Here is a 24116-nt window from a genome sequence, read left to right on the forward strand (position 1 = left end):
ATAGGGTGACGTGTCCAACATTGAACCATTTGATAAAAGGGTGAATTGTAGAACAAAACTGGTGAGTTTTGTAAAATAAACAAAATATTTTTCAAATGGAGAAAAAACCGTCAGGTTTTACTTAAAAAGATCTGTTGCACAGTAAAAAGTTCAGTAAGTGGCTTGATATTTATTTTCAATACATTTTATTATATTTTTAAACTTTAAAAACGGTCTACTGAAAAATCAACTTTTTTTTTTACATATGACGTTGAAAGGAGTGAGCGATACCTATTTACTAACACTGGTCCAATATTGGACAGTTCTAAATCAATCTATCGACAAATCTTAATAAACAAATCTATCTACCGTGTGTCTTCATAGTCTGACATAATCTGACGTATCTATTTACCAACACTGGTCCAATGTTGGATAGTTTACAAAGTCCGATAGCGGAGATCCGGAGACACGTGTTTCTCATCTTAACTCCTTTCACCATATCTGTATTCCGGTGTAACACTTTAATACCTGCACACACTACAAGTACATAATACTGAAGTAGAGTGGGAATGTTTGCAAACTGACTGCAATGTTACGAGATTTGAAAGGCTACAACAAAAAATATTTTTCTCACACAAATCAAGAATTAAAGATGAACGGAGGTATGACTCTAACCTCTAGTTTAGACATCCGGAACGTGTATATATTTTTAATTGCAATAATTAAGATGGATGATTTATTAATCAATTCACTTATTTAAATGTGAGGATAAAGAGTTATGTTATTTTCAACTAGGTTGCATTGTATCGAAACGGAATAGATCTTTTGAGTTTAGCATTTGTATTGTTGGGTAATATATCCAAAATTAAACATGGTTAATGGATTGAATTCTACTTTATTTACATACTTATTTACATACGAAACGCGTCACATATCATTATATGTAAATAAAGTAGAATTCAATTCATTAACAGTGTTTAATTTGGGATATATTACCCAACAATTCAATATGGAATTCTACCAAATGTCTGCAGTTACAATAAAAAAAAATCATTTGTGTCAGCCGGAGAACCCGATATATTTTATTTTACATGTTTATTTATTTATTCCAAATCTTGAGAAGAAGTGTGCAGACCTCTCAAAGGCTTATGTAGATACATATCTCATGCATCCTCCACAATATCATTCTATAATTTGATTAAATACACCATACGTTTTATAGGTTGTGATCCAAAAGAACCGATTGCAGCGAATTGAAAAAAGTGTCTAGTAACTGTCAGGTGACGATAACTAAACGTTTACTCTACGAGTATATATGTAGTAGTGATCAAATTAATTTGAAAGTAACGATTGAACAACTAGGTTTATTGGCTGACCGTTAGTCGATGTCTCCGGTAAAGTAGAGTATTAATAATAACAAAAAATAAGCTTTTTGTTAAATTTTTGGTAACTCTGTAGATGTTTTCAGCATTTTATTTATCATGTCCTTGCATTTCAATACCAGCCGTGTCTACTTTTAAGATAACTAACTAACCATCACGCCGCTTCAGGCAGAGATAATCGAACGCCACACCACTCTGTCTTTGCAAACATTCTTCGTATGTCCTACATTCATGCATCTCCTCATACATACCAGACGATTATTACGACTCCTGACCCGGCCGCTTTCAAGTATTTGACATACCTGATTGTGTCAAGTTTTCCTCGGTCTTCCTCTGCTTTTTTGTCCAACTACATTCGCCTCATAAATTTGTTTAACCGTTCTTCCCTCACTCATACGCTCCACATGTCCAAACCATCTCATCACACCTTTCTTAATTTTATCGATAATGCTTATCTCAGCCTTGTATTCTTTCCTTTAATCCTATCATATTATTTCAATCGCATCCGTACATTCGCCGTGTCCCACGCATAGGTAGGTAAGATTCGTTCGGAAGATTTACATCAGTGGATTTGTTCACTAAGACTGGTTCATTTGAGCGATGGATCATTCGTCAATTAAGGAACTATTGACGACTCACTGATTCATGGATTCACCGAAAAATAAGGTGGCTCAAAAATTTGTACAGTCGGTGAGCGGTGGGGGGGGGGGGTTAGAATTTTAGATATGACGATCAACGATCATAAATGTTATCAAGAGATTTTGAAATCATCAAACCTTATTTCATTTTATAATATTAAATAAAAAACTGAATCAATGAATTTGTGATTCGGTGAACCAGAGACCCATGTTTACTTCTTCTTCTTCACCTATGTTCGCTAGCTGGGTGGAGCATATGGCAACCACAAGTCGTCTTTAATTCCGCGGCTTCTGCACAGTTGTTTTGTAACTCTCGTATATGCGTATAACCAGGGGCGTGCCTTCCATATAGACAGAAAAGCAGTGCCTATCCTAACTTACCCGCGTGACATATAAAAACGCAACCAGTACCTACCCTACCTTACTAACTAGTACCTAGCTTACCTTACTACCTACATCTACTGCCTACCCTAGTAAGTAGTACCAGCTTACCTTACTAGCTACCACTACTGCCTACCCTAATTAATTATCTGTGCATGCCACTGTGTATAACTTGATGTTACTTTTCTTTTGAATTCCCTGAAAAATCTACCTCCGTAGTGTAATAATGGTCAGCACGCTCGGCTACCGTACTGGAGGTCCCAGGTTCGATTCCCAGTCAAATAAATATTAGTGATTTTTCACTCTTATATTTATTCAATATTACCCTGGACTAGCAACTGAAGCGGAGGGCTGATCACCTTTCCTTCGTATGTTAACGATCTAGATAACACTGCGTTTATATGAGGCAGTGCCCTATGTACCATTGGGGTGCGGAAAAGGGTTTGAATGAAAAAATGAAATGAAAAATCTTGCTTTCGTAAAATCAACGATAATGTGCCGATTCGATGCGGTGCCCTATGCACCATCTGGATGCGAATGGGGGTCAAAACTGAAATAGTGAAATGTTGTCTTGCTGTTGTAAACGTGGGTACGGTGTCATTTATTTTTCTTGCCGAGTTGAAGATTTTTCAGCTTTGAGACACATAAATTGGTATTACGGGGCCAACAACGGTAAATTGAAGCCAAATATTTACAACACTTTCCAATCGCGGACTCAATAATGTTCTCCGAATATGTCGACAAAAGTATGAAGCAGAATGTAAAGCGTGATCTTGTATATCGACCGATGCACAGTGATTCACCCAGAACAAGCTAGGTGGACAAAAACATTTTATTCTACGATTTGATTGTTCTGGTATTGATCAATATTATTTCATTGATTTTTCGAATAATTATGCATTGTTTGATAATTCTGAAGCTTTGGGAATATTTTAATTTAAAAAAACTTAAGTACGAAATAAAAAAAGTATAAAAAAAAAATCAGTATTGTTATAACAAGAAAATACATAATATACACAATTAATACAAACCCTCATCCGCACCCCAATGGTGCATAGGGCACTGCATCATACAAACGCAGTGTTATCTTGATCGTTAACACACGAAGGAAAGGTGATCAGCCCTCCGCTTCAGGTACCAGTCCAGGGTATTATGGAATAAATATTCGAGTGAAAAAATCCCTTTTATTTATTTGACCCCCCTGGGAATCGAACCTGGGACCTCCAGAACGGTAGCCGAGCGTGCTGACCATTACACTACGGAGGCGGATACACAATTAAACACATCATTAATTATACAAATAAATTTACTCTTAATACTATACAATCAACTTGTGAGGGCCTCCGATAGTCACACATCAATGGCATTTTATGACCAAAATCGCGTTAATTCTTAAATAATGATTAAACAAAAAATTAAACCTGTGGTAGGCAAATAATTATTTTCCTATATTATTGTAGAATTATAGCAATTTTTATCATAAAATGCGATTAAACTGTCGCTGTCAGAAGCCCCCTTTAGTTATTGTTATTGTACCTATATACTTTACGGAAATAATTTAGATTACAGAAATAAACATAGAATAACATTAATAAATAATACACAAGACTAATAATCATTATCACGACTCATCATCAATCTCACAATCAGAGGAATCAGATATTAAATAATCGCCATCGTTACATGGATGAAAGTTATTTGCCACCTGATGTTCTGCTATTGAAGGCAGGACAATTAAATTCAGAACTTCCAACGGTAACTTATCGGTTCTCTTTCTAGGTACTTCTCTGAGTGAGTTAATTACAGGATCGGATGTTTTCAAAAGCATATTCAATAAATCTGTATTCGTGGAAGTACGTGACAGTTTCCTAGTATGGTGCTCGCGGAATCTACGACAATCTTTATTTCGGGCCTCTTGAGATTCTTCCGAGAGCTCCCCGACTGGAAGAATGAATGTTTTAAAAACTACCGTACTGTGTACTAGACTTGAGGCTGACTTCCTCCAGATGATGAAGAAGCGCAGGGATGATGCATTTTTATAATAAATTTTACATCTACGCCCTCTAACCAAATTTTATTTTTGTTTAAAAAATGGTCCGTCTTCATATTAGCTGCAGCCCACTTTTCAGAGAATTTTGACGAAACACTTTAAAATTTTATCAGTAAATGCTTCTTTGAATCAAAAATCATATCCGTAACACTTAATTTTTTAATAATAAAATCCATCAGACGAAAATTTCGTTCTTCTTTCGCATGTTTCCGCCATTCTTCAAATAGTTCTAATTTCGAGAGAGAGCACTCACGATCTGAAAAAAATAAATAAATGAAAAGTGCTACTATATGTCTTATAAAAATTATATATCGTTGTATAGCTAATGAATGTAGCTACATAATATCAAAAAATTAGCCTGGATACATCTGGGGACAAAAAGATGCATACGTTCAAAAATTTAAAACGAAAAAAAAAATTACAATTTTTACGTAGTTTTTCAAACTCTATCATAACTCATAGAGTTATGATAGAGTTTGAAAAACTCATAACCAAATTTAAAATAAAATAAAAAAATTCATACCCTTTTAAGTAAAATCCATTATAGCAATAGTAATATTCTTCACTTCAAGTCTTGTAAGATGTTATTGAAAGCACTGCAAAATAGCAACTAAATTGTTTACAAAAAAGGAATAACCTTATCACTTCATTTCAACCGCTTATGACTCATCGTTCTGGAATATTTGCCATAATAATTACCTGGAATTGTGACTAATGGGGGGTTGTTATTATCATGTTATCATCAATAAGTCGATTCATTGAATTGACTTTTGTCTTGCTGGCTTGTTCTGGGCGAATCACTGTGCGATGTGCCTACAGCACAGACGTTTTGAAATTTAATAACTTTTCACGACTGTACGAGTATAATTTCCCCGACAAAATTATTATTATCGACCACAGTTTAACGGTTATCATACTGCGATGGCACGACTTGAAAATTACTCGGGATGCTGTGAATATAATCATGTATTTTATATTTACTATGTCTATCTAATGGAATATACGAGATTGGACGGGGATCAGGACCCTGTTTAGAGCTGTCCGAGACAAGGACAATTACTCTCAAGTGACATGGTAGTCGACGTCAGGGGGACCTGACACCGCAAGTGAAGAAGAAGATAACTAAATATTTCTATGAAAATTGCTTTAATTCTTTTTTTCCTAATAATTATAATATATACTTAAAGGTCTATTCTGTCAAATTAGTGAAAGAATATTTTTCACACAAAAAAGTTTTTAAAAAAACGCGTCATTGTATCGCGTGTGTAAAAATATATTTTTCCATCTAATATTCTTCTCCAACCAATGGTGCATAGGGCACTGCATCAAATCGATGCGATGTTAAGTTGGCCGTTAATATAATGAAGGCAAGGTCATTAGTCTCCCGTTTCGAGTACCAGTTCAGGGTAATATAAGTGAAAAAACACTTTATTTATTTTGACCCCCATGGGAATCGAACCTGGGATCTCCAGCATGGTAGCCAAACGCGGTAACCACTACTCTATGGAGGTGGATATCATCTTACAGTATCTACTCAATGAATTAGGGCCACCCATTATTTTTTTGAATACTCTGAAATCTTTTGGATTATTATATTTATTTTACATAAATACTTTTAGTTTTCTATTGACATCTAATATCATGTATATTACCTTCAATAATATGTAAAATATGCCTGGATTATTTAAGCCTTTACAAAATTTCAAACCCTTTTTCTGAGAAAGGTCCCTAATTAGCACAGGTAGACAGATAGTTGAAAGTTCAAAAAATAGTCCTATCTCATTTATTAGTGAAGTTTCTTGAGTTCTGGTTGTTGTTTTGTTCAGAGAGGTTATATAGTTATCGTGTCTTGTGAAAAAAACTTAATTTTTAATTTTAGTTCATAAAGTATAAAAATTTTTTGTAAGCACAAGTGTTTTTTTTGAAAAGGGCAAAATGGGAAAAAGTAAAGACATTTCTGAGGAAAAAAAGTCTAGTGTTATAGTGCTACTGAAATTAGGAATACTATCTAATAGAGAAATTTCAAAAAAAGAAAACGTTTCTCGTCAAACAGTGGACAGAATTTCAAAATCAATAAAAAATCAGTCACCCGCCACCAGCAATCGGCGAAAGAACTGTCGTAGGATTAGAAAAACAACACCGAGGACTGATCGAAAAATCATTCAAAGTGCCTTAGAAAACCGTAGTGCATCAGCAAAAACGTTAAAAATAAAATTGGAAGAAGAGGGTATAAATATATCGGTATCAACACTGAGGCGACGTCTTTACGAAATAAATCTGAAATGCAGGCGCCCTGTAAAAGTACCAAAATTGACACCACGAATGAAAGCGGATCGATTAAAATGGGCCAGGCTACATCGAAATTACTCGGTAGATGATTGGAAAAAGGTATTTATTTAAATTGAATTTTCAACATATCATTTTAGTAAATAAACTTATATATTTGAATTAAACTTAAATTTTCATTATTTTTCAGGTCATCTTTAGTGATGAGTGCCGGTTAGAAGCCGTGACAGAGAGCCGTCGATTCGTCAGGAGAACACCAATGGAACGTTACAATGAGGCCTGTGTGGTAAAAGTTATCAAACACCCCCCTGCAACAATGATATGGTCATGTATTATTAACAATTTACCTGGGCCGTTGTTTTTCGTGGAAGGAACAATGAACCAAAATTCCTATAAGCAGGTCCTCGAACGAATTTTATTGCCCTTCTACCATACACTCGACCCAACAGAAGGTCCATACACCTTCATGCAGGATGGGGCACCTTGCCACCGGGCTAAATCAATAATAAAATTTTTGTCTAACAAAAATCTGCCTTTGCTCCCCTGGCCTGGAAATTCTCCGGACCTTAATCCTATAGAAAACGTATGGAGCATGTTAAAAAATAAGGTATACTCATTTCCAAATCCGACAGTAGACTGTCTAAAAAAAATATTCAAAAAATTTGGTCAGAAGACGAAGAAATAAAAAAATGATAAAACAGTGCATTTTAAGTATGCCAAAAAGAATTGAGGCAGTTATTTCTGCCAAAGGTGGAAATACTAAATACTATCTATATTTATATGAAAATATATGCATAATTTAAGCGTAATAAAGTGTTCATGTGTAAATAAAATTCAATGTTGTTTTATTCAAGGTTTTCTCTGAGTTTTTCCTGTTTGAATTGAGAAAATGCGCGAAATTCTGCGTGGCCCTAATTCATTGAGTAGATACTGTATATTGGTTAGGAATAAAAAAATAATAAATGTTTGTTTCTTGAACGAATCAGAGAAAGTGCATGAAATATATAATACAATTATTCCAAATTTCTACTTATTGTCGTAGTGAATTTCATCAAACGAAATACGTTGCATTTATACGATTTTTAAATACATGTGGTACACAGCGACTAAAATAAAATTCATACGAAAAAACATAACTTCAACTGGCTGAGCGTATGGTACAGGGGGTAAGGATCTGTTTTGTACAAAAAAATAGTTTCAAGATCAATATTTAACAGGATTTTTTAATACAAATAGTATTATTATATTCTTATTATCTATGGTATAGTGTCAATATTTTTAGAAAAGGAATGGGGGGGGGGGCGTTATTTATTTTTTTGACACGTGGAGTGGCTGGATTTGTTTTAAACGAAAAGTAAAATGCATATAAGCAAATTTCACAATAGAATCTAAGGCTACAACAATTTGAGTGTCCAAATACTTGTTCACAAATCTATATTATCTCCAATTATAGGAGTATTTTTCATATTATTTTTTGACATCTCATCAAAGATGAAGAAGAATATGGAAGTCTGGGCATTTTTTCTGCTCAATAAAAAGCTTCATTTTATTTCACCAATCGATGTCTCTAGTGAAGTTCTAGTGATTCAAGAATAATGTTTCAAAATTGGTTCATATTTATAGAACTTCCAAGAATTTGAATAGTGTGGTTGTCAAGTGGGTAGAATTGGTGAATGTTACACGTGTGTAAAGTGATCACTTAAACCAGCCTATGACGGTCGTCAGCCCGTAGATGCTTAGACTTCCATATTCTTCTTCATCTTTGATGAGATGACAAAAAATAATATGAATCTAAAGCTAATTAAATATTTTCTCAACATTTCATCAACCATGATGAAACGTTGAATGATGCCAAATCGATGAAAGAAATACTCGACAATGCTAAAAATGCTTTTATCGATGTATTGTACATTTTTCTGAATACAATACGTACTTGCACAAACTTCTCTATCCGGTTACAGGCTTCTCTTCTCCAGTCTCTAGTAGAGTGTGGAGCGGCCATAGGATGCATATTCCAAATAAGCATTGCGCAACTACCGACAACTTAACTTTCCATATGATATTACATACGTGGAAAAGGCTAAAAGAACCTTGTGACATTTCGTATCTGCGATCTTCACGTCAAAATTAGTATTCATCATTTGTCATCGGCGTTGGGTAACGTCGTGACACGTGCAAGAGGCGATAGTATCGTATGAATATTTTTGTATATTTGGTAAACTATGGTATGCCATGGTGTATTGAAACTAATAGACAAGAGTGTCTGAATGAACTTGCGTGACTATTGGTTTATTTGTTGTGTGTTTTTTTTTCAGTGTCATTATTGAACGGTAAAATTTATGCCATCTGTAAAATGCCAGACCAATTTTTTGTCATTTTTAGTTGCGTTTGTCAAGATCAGTTATTATTATTTTACTTTAGCTATAAATTAAATCTGCCTATTAATCTTCATAACTTTTGCTATATTCTATTCTTGCTGTTTACTTTTAACTCATTTAACATTCGTACAATTTTGTAATTGGAATGTTACAATTACCCGTTTTATTTATTATTATTGTAAATGTATCGATGTTAATGTTCTGTTAAATTTCTAAATGAATAAAAATAAAATAAAATCAGCTTATAATTTGATTGGGGAGTAGCTTGCTTGGCTGAATGTTGAGTTGCTTGAGTAGTTGGACAGTTCCGAATAGTTCAAAGATGCTTACAAATTGTATAATAAAGAAGAAAACAAAAAAGTTAGGTAGGAAGGGGAATGCCAAAAAAAGAGCTGCGTGGAACATTTAAAAGAGCAAGCAGGCGTCGTGTCGTTCAAAATTTTTCTGAACAAGGAAAGATAAATAATTCAAAAACTTCAAATTATCAAAACAAATGTCTTTTGATATTAGATATGTAAAATGTTGATAGCTTTCTCCGCCTAATTTGGTTAGTCATGGTCAAGACGATCCTTGATCGTCATATTGGCAATATTAGGAATGCATAATGTCCGATTAGCATTTCACTTCGTCACTCCACCTCCGCTGGTGACACACGACAACTCGAGAAAGTTTCACGCTCAGACTGACTCAGTCGTCGCCAGGAGCCATTGCGAAACCTCTACCGACCCACGGAGGACTGGAAACTCTGCCATTGTTATATTGCGAACTCTAGCCTAAAGTTAAACTTGAGATTCAGATTTGGCCATGGATTAAGCTATACGGCAACCCGAGTTTTGGCTCGAAGCGAAGGTTAATCAACAGCAGATCTTGTGTGCATGATAATTAACATCGCATCACCAGGTTCACAATAAGTGAGTCAAGTCTAACGTATAACCCCAGAAAATCTTTCGCAATGAGTCTTTTGAAGCAAGACCGAGGATCTTGCGAAAAAATTAGTTCACCACGCAATTCGTAGTTTTAAATTCTTACAAAATTACGATTCGATGCATACTGAAATTTTTATGTTAGATTTTCATAAATTTCTTTAATATTTCTTATCGAGTTTGGCAGAAGCATTCATAAACAAAACTAACTAATTAACTAACTTTCCCGCAGGGAAAGGCAGACATAATAGAACACTACACTAATTTATCTTTTCAAACAATCTTCCCTTTTCCAGATTCATGCATCTTCTCATATCGCTCACTCCTTTCAAGAACGTCATAAATCAAAAAACTTGATTTTTCACGAGAACGTTTTTAAAGTTTAAAAATATAACACAATGAATTAAAAATAAATATCAAGCCACTTATTGAACTTTTTACTGTGCAACAGATCTTTTTAGGTAAAACCTGAAGGTTTTTTCTCCATTTGAAAAATATTTAGTATGTTTGAAAAAATAATTAAACAATACGTTTTCTTCAAAATGCAAAAACAACATTTTCTGCCCTGTAGCGGGTAAATATTAAGTTAAAAATATGCCTCTTTTGCTAGGATATAGTACATTTTCTGGGCATTCCGAAAATATGCATAACTTAAAATTGACGATTTTTGATTTATGACGTTCTTGAAAGGAGTGAGCGATATATACTCGACAATTATTCCAACTCCTGACTAGACCCTTTACAAGTATTTGGATCATGCCAAGTTTTTTTCAGTATTCCTCTACTCCTGTTTCCAACTACATTCGTCTCATAAATTTATTTGATGGTCTTTAACCATAGTATGCGATGCTTTATCTCTCTCTGGGCAACACGTAACTCATTAGTTGACTAGATGATACAATAGTATATCGGTGTCTTCTTTGACAACGACAAATAACTTTTGATCTTTGGTTCCATATAACTCACGTCATGTCTATGGACTATTGTCTCAAACTGTTAATTTTTACGCAGTTGACTATTGCGTAAAGTCTTAAACGTTTTAATTTTTGTGTGGATGTTGTTTTCTTACTTCTTTTTTCACTCCTAAAACCCTTCTCTTCTTTTGGACCTACTCGTAAAACTATTTTGATTACTTTGTTTAAAATTGACGTGACAATTTTTTTATTCGGTTTATACACACCACGGTTAAATTTGAAGTAATGCTTCCTTGTCTTAGTCCTCATTACTGAGGGTAGTGACCCTTGTCGAAGCAATGACTCTTCTCCAGTTATCCCTTGACTGCGCTGCACGTAGCGCTTCAACCACCGAGGTGCCTGCTGTTGCCTTAACTTGATCAGTCCATCGTGTGGGGATCTTCCTCTCCTTCTCTTCCTCTCCAGGCTACCGATCACAACCAGTCGTTCCAGGCTATCTCCATTAGCACGCGCAACGTGTTCAAAGAATTGAAGAATCCATCATGTACAGACACTGGCCAGAGTCAAGCTATCCAAGTGTAACTCCTGACGAATGGACCAGTTGGTGCGTCTAGCTGTCTATTGAATTCGGAGAATGCGCCTCCAACACCACATTTCGAAAGCGTCAATTTTGAAGTAATGCAATATTGCGAAAACCGCGAGACGAAAAATAATATATGGATATACATAAATTTTAAAAATTGCTTCAGTGATATGTACCGCCTACGTCCTACAAGCAATGACTAAACAGATAATGTGAACTTTAAAGGAATGATGAAACAACGTAATGAAAAGAATTCAGAACGGTTACAGAAGTACTAACATAATGAAGTGTAATGAATTCAACAAGAGGTCGGAACTGTTAATAGATTGAGTTGTTTGGTCTTAGCACATCATTTCTTAACCTGCGTTGGTTCGTGGGTTATTATTACTCTTACAAGTACTTACTGGTACAAATTTGTACATTCATAATCTATATCTATTGTTGATCATAAAATTATACCACTTGGATTACCAGCGTGACTTGGAATGAATTCACTGAACCATTATTTCTAGGAAATGAATTTCTATGATTCCTTCGCATGCATTGCTCTAATGATTGATTAGATGAAATATTTTAAAAGCTTTCACTATTTTTTCCCCAATTTTATGCCGACTTTCCATTGTTTCAGAATTGTTTGAGTTCCTGAAACGATTAGTGCAATCATTTGGTGTGGTTTGTAAGGGAAGCTATATTTTCCAACTAATCGAAGTTAAGTGAAAATGGTTAAGTTTTTATTCATGTTTCCATAAAATACGTTTTATAATGATTTTTAAGCATCGATTATCTGATTTTTTGTTGTTAATTGAGTTGATGGATTTTGAAATCGATTGAAAGTGATTGGATATCCATTGAGTTGAAATTGCACCTACATAGCTACTTGTCCGTTAGCACGTTTACCTTTCGTGCTAGACACCTCGGGCTCAATTCCCAGGAGGGGTTAAAATAAGTATTAGTGATTTTTCACTCTTATATTTATTTTATATTACCCAGGATCTGAAGCGCAGGATTGATCTAGCCTTCCTGTAAGCAACGATGAAGATGACACTGCGTCAATACGATGCAGTTCCCTATGCACCGTTGGGTGCATAGGGAACTGCATCGTATTGAATATTTCCAATACAAAACGGTGTTTTGTATTGGAAAATTCAATTACGTTAAATGTTACCTGGGTTTGGAGAAAATTAAGTTTCGATTTATCGTATAATGGGCCTTGAGTGGACATTTCACAAATTCCACGAAGCACTTTAGTTTGGTGACAAGTCATCCTCTGCACGTGAGGTTAGGCACTGGTTGTAATTCCCCCAAGGCAGCGGTGGACGGATTTCCCTCTCGCCCGCCCGACCTTGCGTCGTGCGTTCTCGTATTCCTATGTAGTAACTCCACCCGGACATACCACATAGGACTAACCGGTGACAATATAACGTGAAGCCATTCGCCTGAGCATCTTATAACTAATCACTACACTGTTGACATTTGAGTGTTAAGTGGTGACGAATTGACAATTTCAATGTTTTGATATTTATCTTCTTCTTCTTCAAACCCTTCTCCGCACCCCAATGGTGCATAGGGCACTGCATCATATAAACGCAGTGTTATATTGATCGCTGTTAATATATGAATGAAAGGTGATCAGCCCTCCGCTTCGGATACCAGTCCAGTGTAATATTAAAAAAATATAAGAGTGAAAAATCAATTATATTAATTTGACCCCACCTGGGAATCGAACCCGGGACCTACAGAACGGTAGCTGCGCGTGCTGACCATTACACTACGGAGGCGGACATGATGTATATATATATATATATATATATATATATATATATATATATATAAATTAAAAGTAAATGTCAGTTCATTTAAAATCTCAAAACTTATTTACCGATTGCTTTGAAATTTTGACACAAGGTTGCATTTAAATACGCGTCTGTTTTTATGTATATACCCAGGATAGGTGTTTTTTATACATAAGAATATTTTCCTCAATGGCAGCGCCACGTGAACTTAGCAGAGACACACGTAATACCGAACATTGTTCATGGCGGACATTATGCTTCTTGACAGTTACTTAGCTAACATTTGAATTTTTTTAGATTGCATTGTCATTCATAGATTTATATTGCTGTGCTTTTTTTCTTTCGTTCTTCTTACCAGACAGAGCCATAGCAACACGTCATAAGTAAAAATAATAATAAAAAAGATTGACTTAACCCTTAATTAGTCGCATGGGGTCAAAGCAATTTCGCATAAAAAATTAAGCATTTTCTGCTTCGCATTTCATATTTAGTTCATGTTATTTCTTTTAAATATGATAAAATCAATAAAGCACTTTAATAATAAGCAAGTTTTATTATCTTATATATTTAATAAGTAATAAACAGTTATGTATTTTAATATCCGTAAAAATATTTACTAATTTCTGTGAATTCTTGTTTTCAGATCCCGAAGAACAGTTTGTAAAAGATTTGTGACTCAGTGTTGTGATTATAAGAGTGAACAAGTTTGCGATATTGGGTGGTGTTGAACCTGTGGTGCGCGCGCGGACCACAGTTCCCGGGGTGGTGGGATGAAGTGGTGAGGCGTGCGGTGCGGTGACGTCATCAGCGGTCATCATGGGGCGCTGCGGGGCCCTCCTGCTGCTCGCGTGGGTCTCCCTGGCCCTGGCGGCTGACTTGGGTGAGCATGCTTTTAAAATAATAACGTAGCAACGTAATTTTTACTTTAGTAATATGTTTTACTAAAATATTTATAATGGAACGCACACGTTCTTTTGTGTTTTGTCCTCCCCTTACGGGGGTGGTATTTGGATCCTCTGCCTTTGTTCACCCAGGAAGTCCTTCTTTATTAATGGTTTTTTTTTCTTCTCTTAATGTAAATAACGGTGTTTTTTTGTTTTTAAATATTAGTTACTAGTTCTCTATTACTTTAGTCTTTAAGTCATTGTTTGTGTTCGTCTTAAATTGTATTCTGTTTTTTTATTTTTATTTTTGGAAACATTGTTTTTTTTGTTGTGTTCTTATTGTTTTTATTTTATTAATAGTAAAAGAGGTAATGAGAGGATCCCGAGGGGTGGGGACGAAGTGTCGGCCTCTGTCCGTACATCCTCCTCCCCCCTCATTAATTGAATAGAGCAATATTTATTTGTTCAGAAATATTTTGAAGATTTTCCTCTATGTGCAGCTGACAGAGAGTCCCTCAGGACTCTATAACTGCTGCGGGTAAATGGTGGGCTCAGATTCAAGCATGTATATCTGTACCAGTAAGGTACAGTTATACATGATTTATTTATTTTTCAAAACATATTACATACATAATTCACTTCAAACCCATATCCGCACCCCAATGGTGCATAGGGCACTGTATTATGATATGCAGTAACCCCCCCCCCTATAACGCTGAGATAGGTACCGCGTTATCGGAGGGGATGTTATAGGTAATTTAATGATTTTAAATTGTATTTTAATTTTAAATGACTCATTACAGTCATTTCTGCTAGTTGAAATGTAAAAATATAATTCAAAACATTAACCCCTCATAAAATTCCATAAGATACCTATGTCAACGTTGTAGAGGGGTTTACTGTACAAATGTAGGAGTTCCAAAAATTTTGTATGATGATAGAATGAGTAGTGTGGTTGTCAATCATGCGTAGAATGGTGAATGTTGCACGTGTGAAAAGTGAATACTTAACGAGCCTATGACAGGTCACAATCCCTGTAAATACCAAAACTTCTATATTCTTCTTTATATTTGTTGAGACAAAAAATGTAAAATAAAAATACTCCAATGTGGAAAAAATCCAGATTTGTGAAGAGAAGGTATTTGGTCACTCAAAATGTTGTATTAATTTTATGTTAGATATTTTATCAATCCATCAAAAACTATAATAAACTAACGTCAATATAAATTCTTGTGATTGAAACCATTATGTGCATCACCTCATAACCTTCATTGACCACCATATTACTCGTAAGAGCAAGGTGTTACTTCAGATGGATTCGAAGAACAAGTTACCGCTTTTTATAGCCATTTTTTTTGCCATCAAAAGCAATTAATTGTTGGCGAATCTCCAACTGGCTCCATCACTTTTTGCTCGGTATTATGACCGATTGCGTCAGGTGCCTTATATATTTACCGTTACTCCGTCTTTCTTCGGTCGACCGTAATTATTCAAATAGTTTTTTCAAGCCGGCACTGGAGTGGAAAATGGCGGAAAAGTTTTTTGTTTTAGTTTTTAATATCCTTTGTAGCGCGTTGCGAATTTGTTAAAGGTGAAGTGTAAATCAACTCGTGAGAATTCTTCCAATTTTTTACATAGTCTGTTTTTGTATTTCATTGTCTTTATTTGGGTTATTCGCAAGCCGAAATTGAATCTTTGCTTGACATTTTTAGATTCGTATTACTTCAACGAGTTGTTCATTGAACCTTCGTAATATTATTACAGTTATTTCAAACTTATTGTAATTTCAACCTACCATAATTCTTAGAAAAAAACTACGATAAATCGCAACTTAATTTTCTTTAAACCCAGGTAACATTTAACGAAATTGATTTTTTTACTGAAAACATCGTTTTTTTTATTGAAAGAATAAGTTTTTCTTTCATATAAATATATGATTTTGAAAAGAAAAGAGTTATTGAACGGTAAATAGTTTTTTTTTCTCAATATATTATATTCTTTAAGAAATCCAATTCCAATATATGTATATTCTGAAAAAAAATGTGCGTGGAGACACTTCTGGTCCCTTGCGCGGCCGATCGTTTAATGAATTGGATGTTTTCGAGTTCCCCTTAATACCCCTCAAATTATGTCTGGAATTGTCTTTGACATTTTAAAACTAATATAAATTAAAAGCGATAACGAAAGAGATAGTTGCGAGTAAGAATATATTGATAAAATATTGCATTTATGCGTGTCGAGTTCTTTAAAAAAAGCTTTTTTAGGTGACTCGTCATGTAAATATTACATTACCCCTCATTGGCAATCCTCTGAGCAATGGCAACACCATTCTCCAATAGTTCATTAGTATGTCGAAAAATTAAAATGGTATTATAAATTTATTCCTTCATTTTATATGTACCTACCGTAACGATTCCAGGTTTTTGACGTGTTATAAAAGGAATACAACACAATATATATATGATATTTTTGAAATAGAATATCGCTGTGCGTTGGAGTTAAATAATATTTTGTTTAAAATTCCTCAAATACACGCACAGGAAATATAGCATTATAAACCACCAGAATGCCATTGTAATTGAGAACATTCCATCACGTCGACATTGCATCGTATATCATTCAGCTAAGTAAACACCACAGGTAAAACTCCACGTAAAAAGGGTGATTTAAAAAACCTTGTAAAGTTTTCACATCTAGTTATTGAATTGACTTTTCTACAATCGTTCAGCTAAGTAAACACCACAGGTAAAACTCTACGTAAAAAGGGTGATTTAAAAAACCTTGTAAAGTTTTCACATCTAGTTATTGAATTGACTTTTCTACGTTCGTCGTAATATTATCGGTAGGTAGATGCAGGTGTCATTAGACCTACTAGATCTATATAACGGGAATTGATTCGCGTATTCCATTGAATGAGGAAGTTGGAGAAAGGAATACGTAGGCACCTAATCACGTGACATCTCAACATAGATGAAGAAGAAAATGGATGTCTGGGCATTTACAGGGCTTATGACTAGATGTATGGATGTGAAGAAAGCGAGGAGTGTACGCCAGGACGGAAGAGTGTGGCGTTCCATTTTCTCTGCCTACATCTGAAACGCTGTGATGGTGGTAGTAATAGTAGTAGTCAAATAATTGACAACAACGTAGAAATCATAAATAATAGTTAATATCATAACACATTATTTTTTGACATCTCATCAAAGATGAAGAAGAATATGGAAGTCTGGGCATTTACGGGGCTGACGACCGTCATAGGCTGGTTTAAGTGATCACTTTACACACGTGTAACATTCACCAATTCTACCCATTATTGACAACCACACTACTCAAATTCTTGGAAGTTCTATATATATGTACCAATTTAGAAACCTTGTTCTTGAATCACTAGAACTTCACTAGAGACATCTATTGGTGAGATGTAAAGAAGCTTTTTACTAAGCAGAAACTCTTATATTAGTATGTGAGATCCGAATCCTGGATTATAATCACACACATGAGAAACGCCAGAAAATACCATTTTTATTTTTATTATTAAGCTTATAATTTGACCAGATAATTTATTTACAACATTTTGAGTGTGTCCAAATACTTGTTCACAAAATCTGGATTATCTCCAATTACAGGAGTTATTTTCATATGAAAATAACTCCTGTAATTGGAGATAATCCAGATTTTGTGAACAAGTATTTGGACACACTCAAAATGATCATAACACATCATAAAAATACAAAGTTAATATCCATTATTAACAATATAACAATGCCCAAAGGGTCCCCTGAATTGTCCATGTTCAATTTTTTCCTTGAATTTTTTTTTTACAAAAACGTATTTAAATAAAAAAAAATAGTTGGTAAATATACAATACATTTCAATATATAACGTTTCTACCTCTCTACTAAAGTAGATACTTGTGTTTAGAGAGGGAGTTCTATTTACATTTTTTTTAAACAAAGTAAATTAAAATTAAAATTAAAAATAAACAAAGTAAAACATTTTCAGTGTGTCCAAATACTTGTTCACAAATGTTGTAAATAAATTGTCTGGTCAAATTATAAGCTTAAATAATAAAAATGAAAATGGTATTTTCTGACGTTTCTCATGTGTGTGATTATAATCCAGGATTCGGACCTCACATACTAATATAAGAGTTTATGCTTAATAAAAAGCTTCCTTACATCTCACCAATAGATGTCTCTTGTGAAGTTCTAGTGATTCAAGAACAAGGTTTCTAAATTGGTTCATATATACAGAACTTCCAAGAATTTGAGTAGTGTGGTTGTCAATAATGGGTAGAATTGGTGAATGTTACACGTGTGTAAAGTGATCACTTAAACCAGCCTATGACGGTCGTCAGCCCCGTAAATGCCCATATTCTTCTTCATCTTTGATGAGATGTCAAAAAATAATATAAACTAAGTAATTAAACATAAAAAATATTCTTTGGTATGGAGTCTAGGTAGGGGTGAGTCTTATATGTTTTTTTTATTTATTTTAGTTTTAAAGATTTGATAGTTCTCTATTATATTAGATTTTAAGTTTTCCGGAAGTTTATTAAATATGTTTTTACGTACATCCGTATAATGGTTTAATGCTGCTGTTGTTCTACATCTGTGTAATATTAAATTATTAGAAAATCTAGGGTTACGTGAAATTTGTCCAGATAAACAATAAAAATAGCTTCCACCCTTTCCTTGTCCTTCAGCGTCCCAAGGACACAACTCTAAAATATATTAATTCAAATATAATTTGGCTACAGCATTTGGAACATCAACTTTTGCCCAGAGCGAGTGTTTTTGCCCAGAATTTTCACTCATGAATTACACGAAATTATAGTAACTTTAAACGTAAATTGTCGTAAACGTAAACGTATTGGTTCGCCTCCGTAGTGTAATGGTTAGCACGCTCGGCTACCGTTCTGGAGGTCCCGGGTTCGATTCCCAGGGGGGGTAAAAAAATAAAAGTGATTTTTTTCACTGTAATATTTATTCAATATTATCCTGGACTGGTACCTGAAGCGGAGGGCTGATCACCTTTCCTTCATGTATTGACGATCAAGATAACACTGCGTTTATATGACACAGTGCCCTATGCACCATTGGGTGCGGATAAGGGTTTATTTTTTTTAAAACGTAAAGAGTAAATTCACTCACAAGTAGGCATAGGCTAAACATAAAAAGTTGAAGCTCAAATAGGGTGATTATAAGCGGTGTTGCATAAGCCGTAGCTAGAGTCACTTAAACGTTAGGTAATTAAAAAAAAAAACAAGAATTATAACAGCATTACGTATGGTTTTAAATTTTGTGAATGCTCTAATAAACAAGATTGTAAATTCCGATTTTAGTTCAATTACGCGGAAAATTTTGTGATGTAAATTTAATCAATACCATGTTGTATAATATCGTACGTATGAGTAAGTACTTCGTAACCAAGTAATTATGAAGTTCAGTATACCTGAGTGGGAATTATATTCTAGTGCAAGTTGAGCAGTAAGCACAATGCGTAGCTCAGTGCTCAGGTTTTTCATTTTTAATTTAAGTTTTACATAGTAAATACCACTATTTCTTAAAATCTACTGAAACACGTTTTTCGACATTTGTCTACACTAAATAGATAAAAGATTTTGCAGGGAAGACAACGCCTTAATTACGCAGTATACATAACTTTAACTCTTTTTCTGTTTTTTTGTTTTTAATATATATTTATTGACTTAGTAAGTTTGAAATTGGTTGTTCATCCGTTTATACAGGAAGATAATAATAGTAATGGTATAGAAAAAATAATATAAGTACTTATTTGTTTTTTTTTTACTGAATTATTTCTTCTTCTTCAAACCCTTATCCGCACCCCAATGGTGCATAGGGCACTGCATCATGTAAACGCAGTGTTATCTTGATCGTTAACAGATGAAGGAAAGGTGATCAGCCCTCCGCTTCAGGAATCAGTCCAGGTTAATATTGAACAAATATTAGAGTGAAAAAATCACTCATATTTATTTTAACCCCCCCCTGGGAATCGAACCCGGGACCTCCTGTACGGTAGCCCAGCGTGCTGACTATTACACTACGGAGGCGGACAAAATTATTTACTTAAATTTAAATAATTTATTTAAATGTTGACATCCGTATGAAATCGATGCCCTGGACTGGGAATCCATACGGAAGTTAACCTTTTAATATTCCTCCCGAGGGATTATATCCCATTCAAAATATGACGTATGTAATATTTATGAGGCGGTATTTAGTAATCTGAAAGCTGCCCACACATTCCCAGGTGAAGTATAGAAACTCTTGGTTTCTATTCGAACCCATCTATACATTTTTTAAATCAAAAAATCTTTTACCATCATTTAATTAATAATAGAAAGTTGTTCGGGATCAATGAAAAAAATGATTATTAATGATTTCATAGTCCCAAAACTGTCAGCGGGACATGTAAGTTAATACTATAATAACTATTGTCTGCAATCGATGTCGTAATCCCAGGGTGACAGCGGCAGGAACGTTATTAACCCTACTAGGAGACCACAGACCCGTATTTAGTACTGTTGAGACATCAATTAGCGGTTAAGACAGAAACTCGGTAGGTCCCATCATTAAAGAAAGTGGCAATAGATAAAATATTATCGACACTTGTAACACAGCAACATGTTGTAAACGCTATATAATTTTTTTTTTATTATTTTATTTTGTAAATCTACTAAATATATAACACTCTCCTTATCATTCATACTTAATATCATTCATAACTAACTAACTAACCATCACGCCGCTTCCCCGCAGGGGTAGGCAGAGAGAATAGAGCGCCACACCACTCTGTCCTTGCAAACATTCTTCGCCTCTTCCACGTTCATGCATCTCCTCATACATACCCGCCGATTGTTACGACTCCTAACCTGACCACTTTCAAGTATTTGGCATACCTGATCGTGCCATGTTTTTCTCGGTCTTCCTCTGCTCCTTTTTCCACTTACATTCGCCTCATAAATTTGTTTTACCGTTTTTTCCTCACTCATTCGTTCTACATGTCCAAACCATCTCAACACACCTTTCTTAATTTTATCGATAATGCTTATCTCAGCTTTGCATTGCTTCCTTATTTCACTATTCGTACATCTATCATGCATCGTTTTGTCGCACATTCTTCTGAGAGATCGCATTTCGACTGCATTCAGTCTACTTTCATCCTTCTTTTGCCAACTCCATGTTTTACTTCCATACATTAGAGTTGGAACCAGGACTCCGTTGTGCACTGCCAGTTTGGCTTCCGCTGATAGGTTTTTATTTGCTATAACTGATTCATTACTGCTTAATATAAGTATTTCATTCATTACTGCTTAATATAAGTTGAAGCAAAAACCGAACATTTTTTGCCGATCTAACACTATATTTTACCGAGAACATGTTAGAATATTCCTAACTAACTAACCATCACGCCGCTTCTCGAAAGGGTAGGCAGAGAGAATAGAATGCCAGACTGCTCTGTCTTTGCAAACATTCTTCGCCTCTCCCACGTTCATGCATCTCCTCAAACATACTTTTTTTTTTTAAATTTCCGATTCGTACATCTAAAGAAGTAATATATAAATAATGATGTGTATTCTTGCATGGCTAGTACCATGTCCTAAAGAAAACATGAATTACAGTTAAATAATTAATGCAGTTACGTACGTGGATGCATCTTCTTCCAATACACGACAGCATATGTTACTAGTCCGCCTCCGTAGTGTAATGGTCGGATTCGATTCCCAGGGGGGGGTCAAATAAATATTAGTGATTTTTTCACTCTAATATTTATTCAATATTACCCTGGACTGGTACCTGAAGCGAAGGGCTGATCACCTTTCCTTCGTATGTAGACGATCAAGATAACACTGTGTTTGTATAATGCAGTGCCCTATGCGGATAAGGGGTGCGGATAAGGATTTGAATTGAAAAATATGTTACTTGAGGCGAGATAATCGATAGCCCGCAACTTACCCAGGTAGTATTTAACGAAATTATTTTTTAAATATAAATAGTTTTTGTATTGCATTAAGTTTTTCTTCGATATAAAATACGATTTGGAAAAGAAAACAGTTATTGAAACGTAATGAGTTAAATGAAATCAATCGCCATGGATCGTCCTAGAAAGATATCTAGAGGAAGACCAAAAAATCATGGATTCTACAGAGAGATAACATGATTCGAAGGCATGGCCTAGGTGACGTTGTATATGATAGAATGACCTTCAACCTGAGGACGAAGAGAGCGGACGCCTACATTCTCCAAAGACCATATGTTGGGAAGGAGCCAGGAGTTAAAAAAATTCAATGTATGTAAATTCTAAAAAAAATCTAATTCCAATATATGGTCTAAAAAAAAATTGCGCGTATAACACGTGTGGCTTCTCTCGGAGCCGGACGCGTACTGAATTGTATATTTGAGAGTGATAAAAAAAACTGACCAAAAAATAAATGTACCCGATAAATTAATAATAATAAACCCTTATCCGCACCCCAATGGTGCATAGGGCACTGCGTCATATAAACGCAGTGTTATCCTGATCGTTTACACATGAAGGAAAGGTGATCAGCCCTCTGCTTCAGGTACCAGTCCAGGGTAATATTGAATAAATATTACAGTGAAAAAATCACTCATATTTATTTGACCCCCCCTGGGAATCGAACCCGGGACCTCCAGAACGGTAGCCGAGCGTGCACTACGACCATTACACTACGGAGGTGTCCAAAATGACCCGATAAATTAATGAAATAAAATTTTACTTCTAGTAAAATAAATGCATATTCGTAAATAAATAACGTACGCGGGTAATTTCAATAAACAAATCAATCTCTTTCGTTGGATTTCCAAAATACGAGCAAATGGCCAGTAATGAATTATTTCTAGATTTTTAGGTCAATGTCCCCCGCGGACACGGTAATAAGACCGTGAAATCACTGTTTAAATAATACTGTAAAGCACTATTACGATATTGCTGGTGAAAGATACCAGATTTATTCCATTAGAAAACCGTTACGAACATCATATTCTAGAAAAAACGATTAGATTTATTATTATTTAACGATTTACCAAAAAAAAGTGTAGAAATATGGTAGCTTGAAATATTATTTGTTTTAACCGTTTCCTCGCCGGCTGTAATTTAAAGAGGTCTGAAATTAAAATATAGTACATTTTTGACATCACAACATAGACGAAGAAGAATATTAAGTCTAGGTATTTTTATGATCTGTCTGGTTAAGTGATCACTTTACATACGTTCAACATTCCCCATTCTACACATGATTGACAACCACACTATTCCAATATTTTGGAACATATTATTATTATTATCATTAATCTCATGACGATGTACGTGGGTTCACTAGAGCAATCTATGGTTGGATTGGGAAAGTATTTTTTATCTACCAGTCTCTTTTATTTGAATGTATGAAAGATCGTGATCGTATTAATTTACATACCAAGAACACCTGAAAATAGTGTTTGCTGCTTATAATTTTATGTTATTTTATTCACAAAATTTTGAGTGTGTCCAAATGCTTGTTTGCACTCCGAATGAATCTGATGCGCCTGTAGTACCACATCTCAAACGCCTCCGGCCGCCCTCGTTCAGCCTGCCCGATAGTCCACAACACTAAGTTATACTTAGAAAGTTATTATAAAATTAATTATGGTACGAATGAAGAATTTTTGTACTAGCACACAAAAAAAAACTTACGCTTTTAACTCTTTTTACCGTATTTAAAATTAATATAATGATATACATGTTTTGAAATCATCCATGAAAAATGCATTTAACTTTTCCAATCGTTAACACATAATAAAATTATTAAGTTACTTCCTGTCTTCAGGTCATTAACCGAAATGCACTGCCTATATATTTTTTTTAAGTTGTATTTTTATTCAATGAAATTTATTCAATGGGC

The 24116-nt window shown here is 34.6% G+C and overlaps 1 protein-coding gene across 2 annotated transcripts in view; it reads left to right on the top strand.

Moving 5' to 3' along the window:
• sas (stranded at second transmembrane protein) overlaps positions 1 to 24116 on the top strand; it is an 83520-nt gene that overhangs the window by 5890 nt on the left and 53514 nt on the right. For both annotated transcript variants that reach the window (XM_088261227.1, XM_088261228.1), the window contains exon 2: positions 13951 to 14187. In XM_088261227.1, coding sequence (XP_088117353.1) covers positions 14124 to 14187 — 64 coding nt within the window. In that variant the 5' untranslated portion in view covers positions 13951 to 14123. The remainder of the gene's footprint in view (positions 1 to 13950; positions 14188 to 24116) is intronic.

This window comes from Brachycentrus maculatus, unplaced genomic scaffold (genome assembly GCF_059751285.1).
Source record: "Brachycentrus maculatus isolate JH-2025_06_01 unplaced genomic scaffold, ASM5975128v1 h1tg000152l, whole genome shotgun sequence".
In the NCBI taxonomy this organism is placed as follows: Eukaryota; Metazoa; Arthropoda; class Insecta; order Trichoptera; family Brachycentridae; genus Brachycentrus; species Brachycentrus maculatus.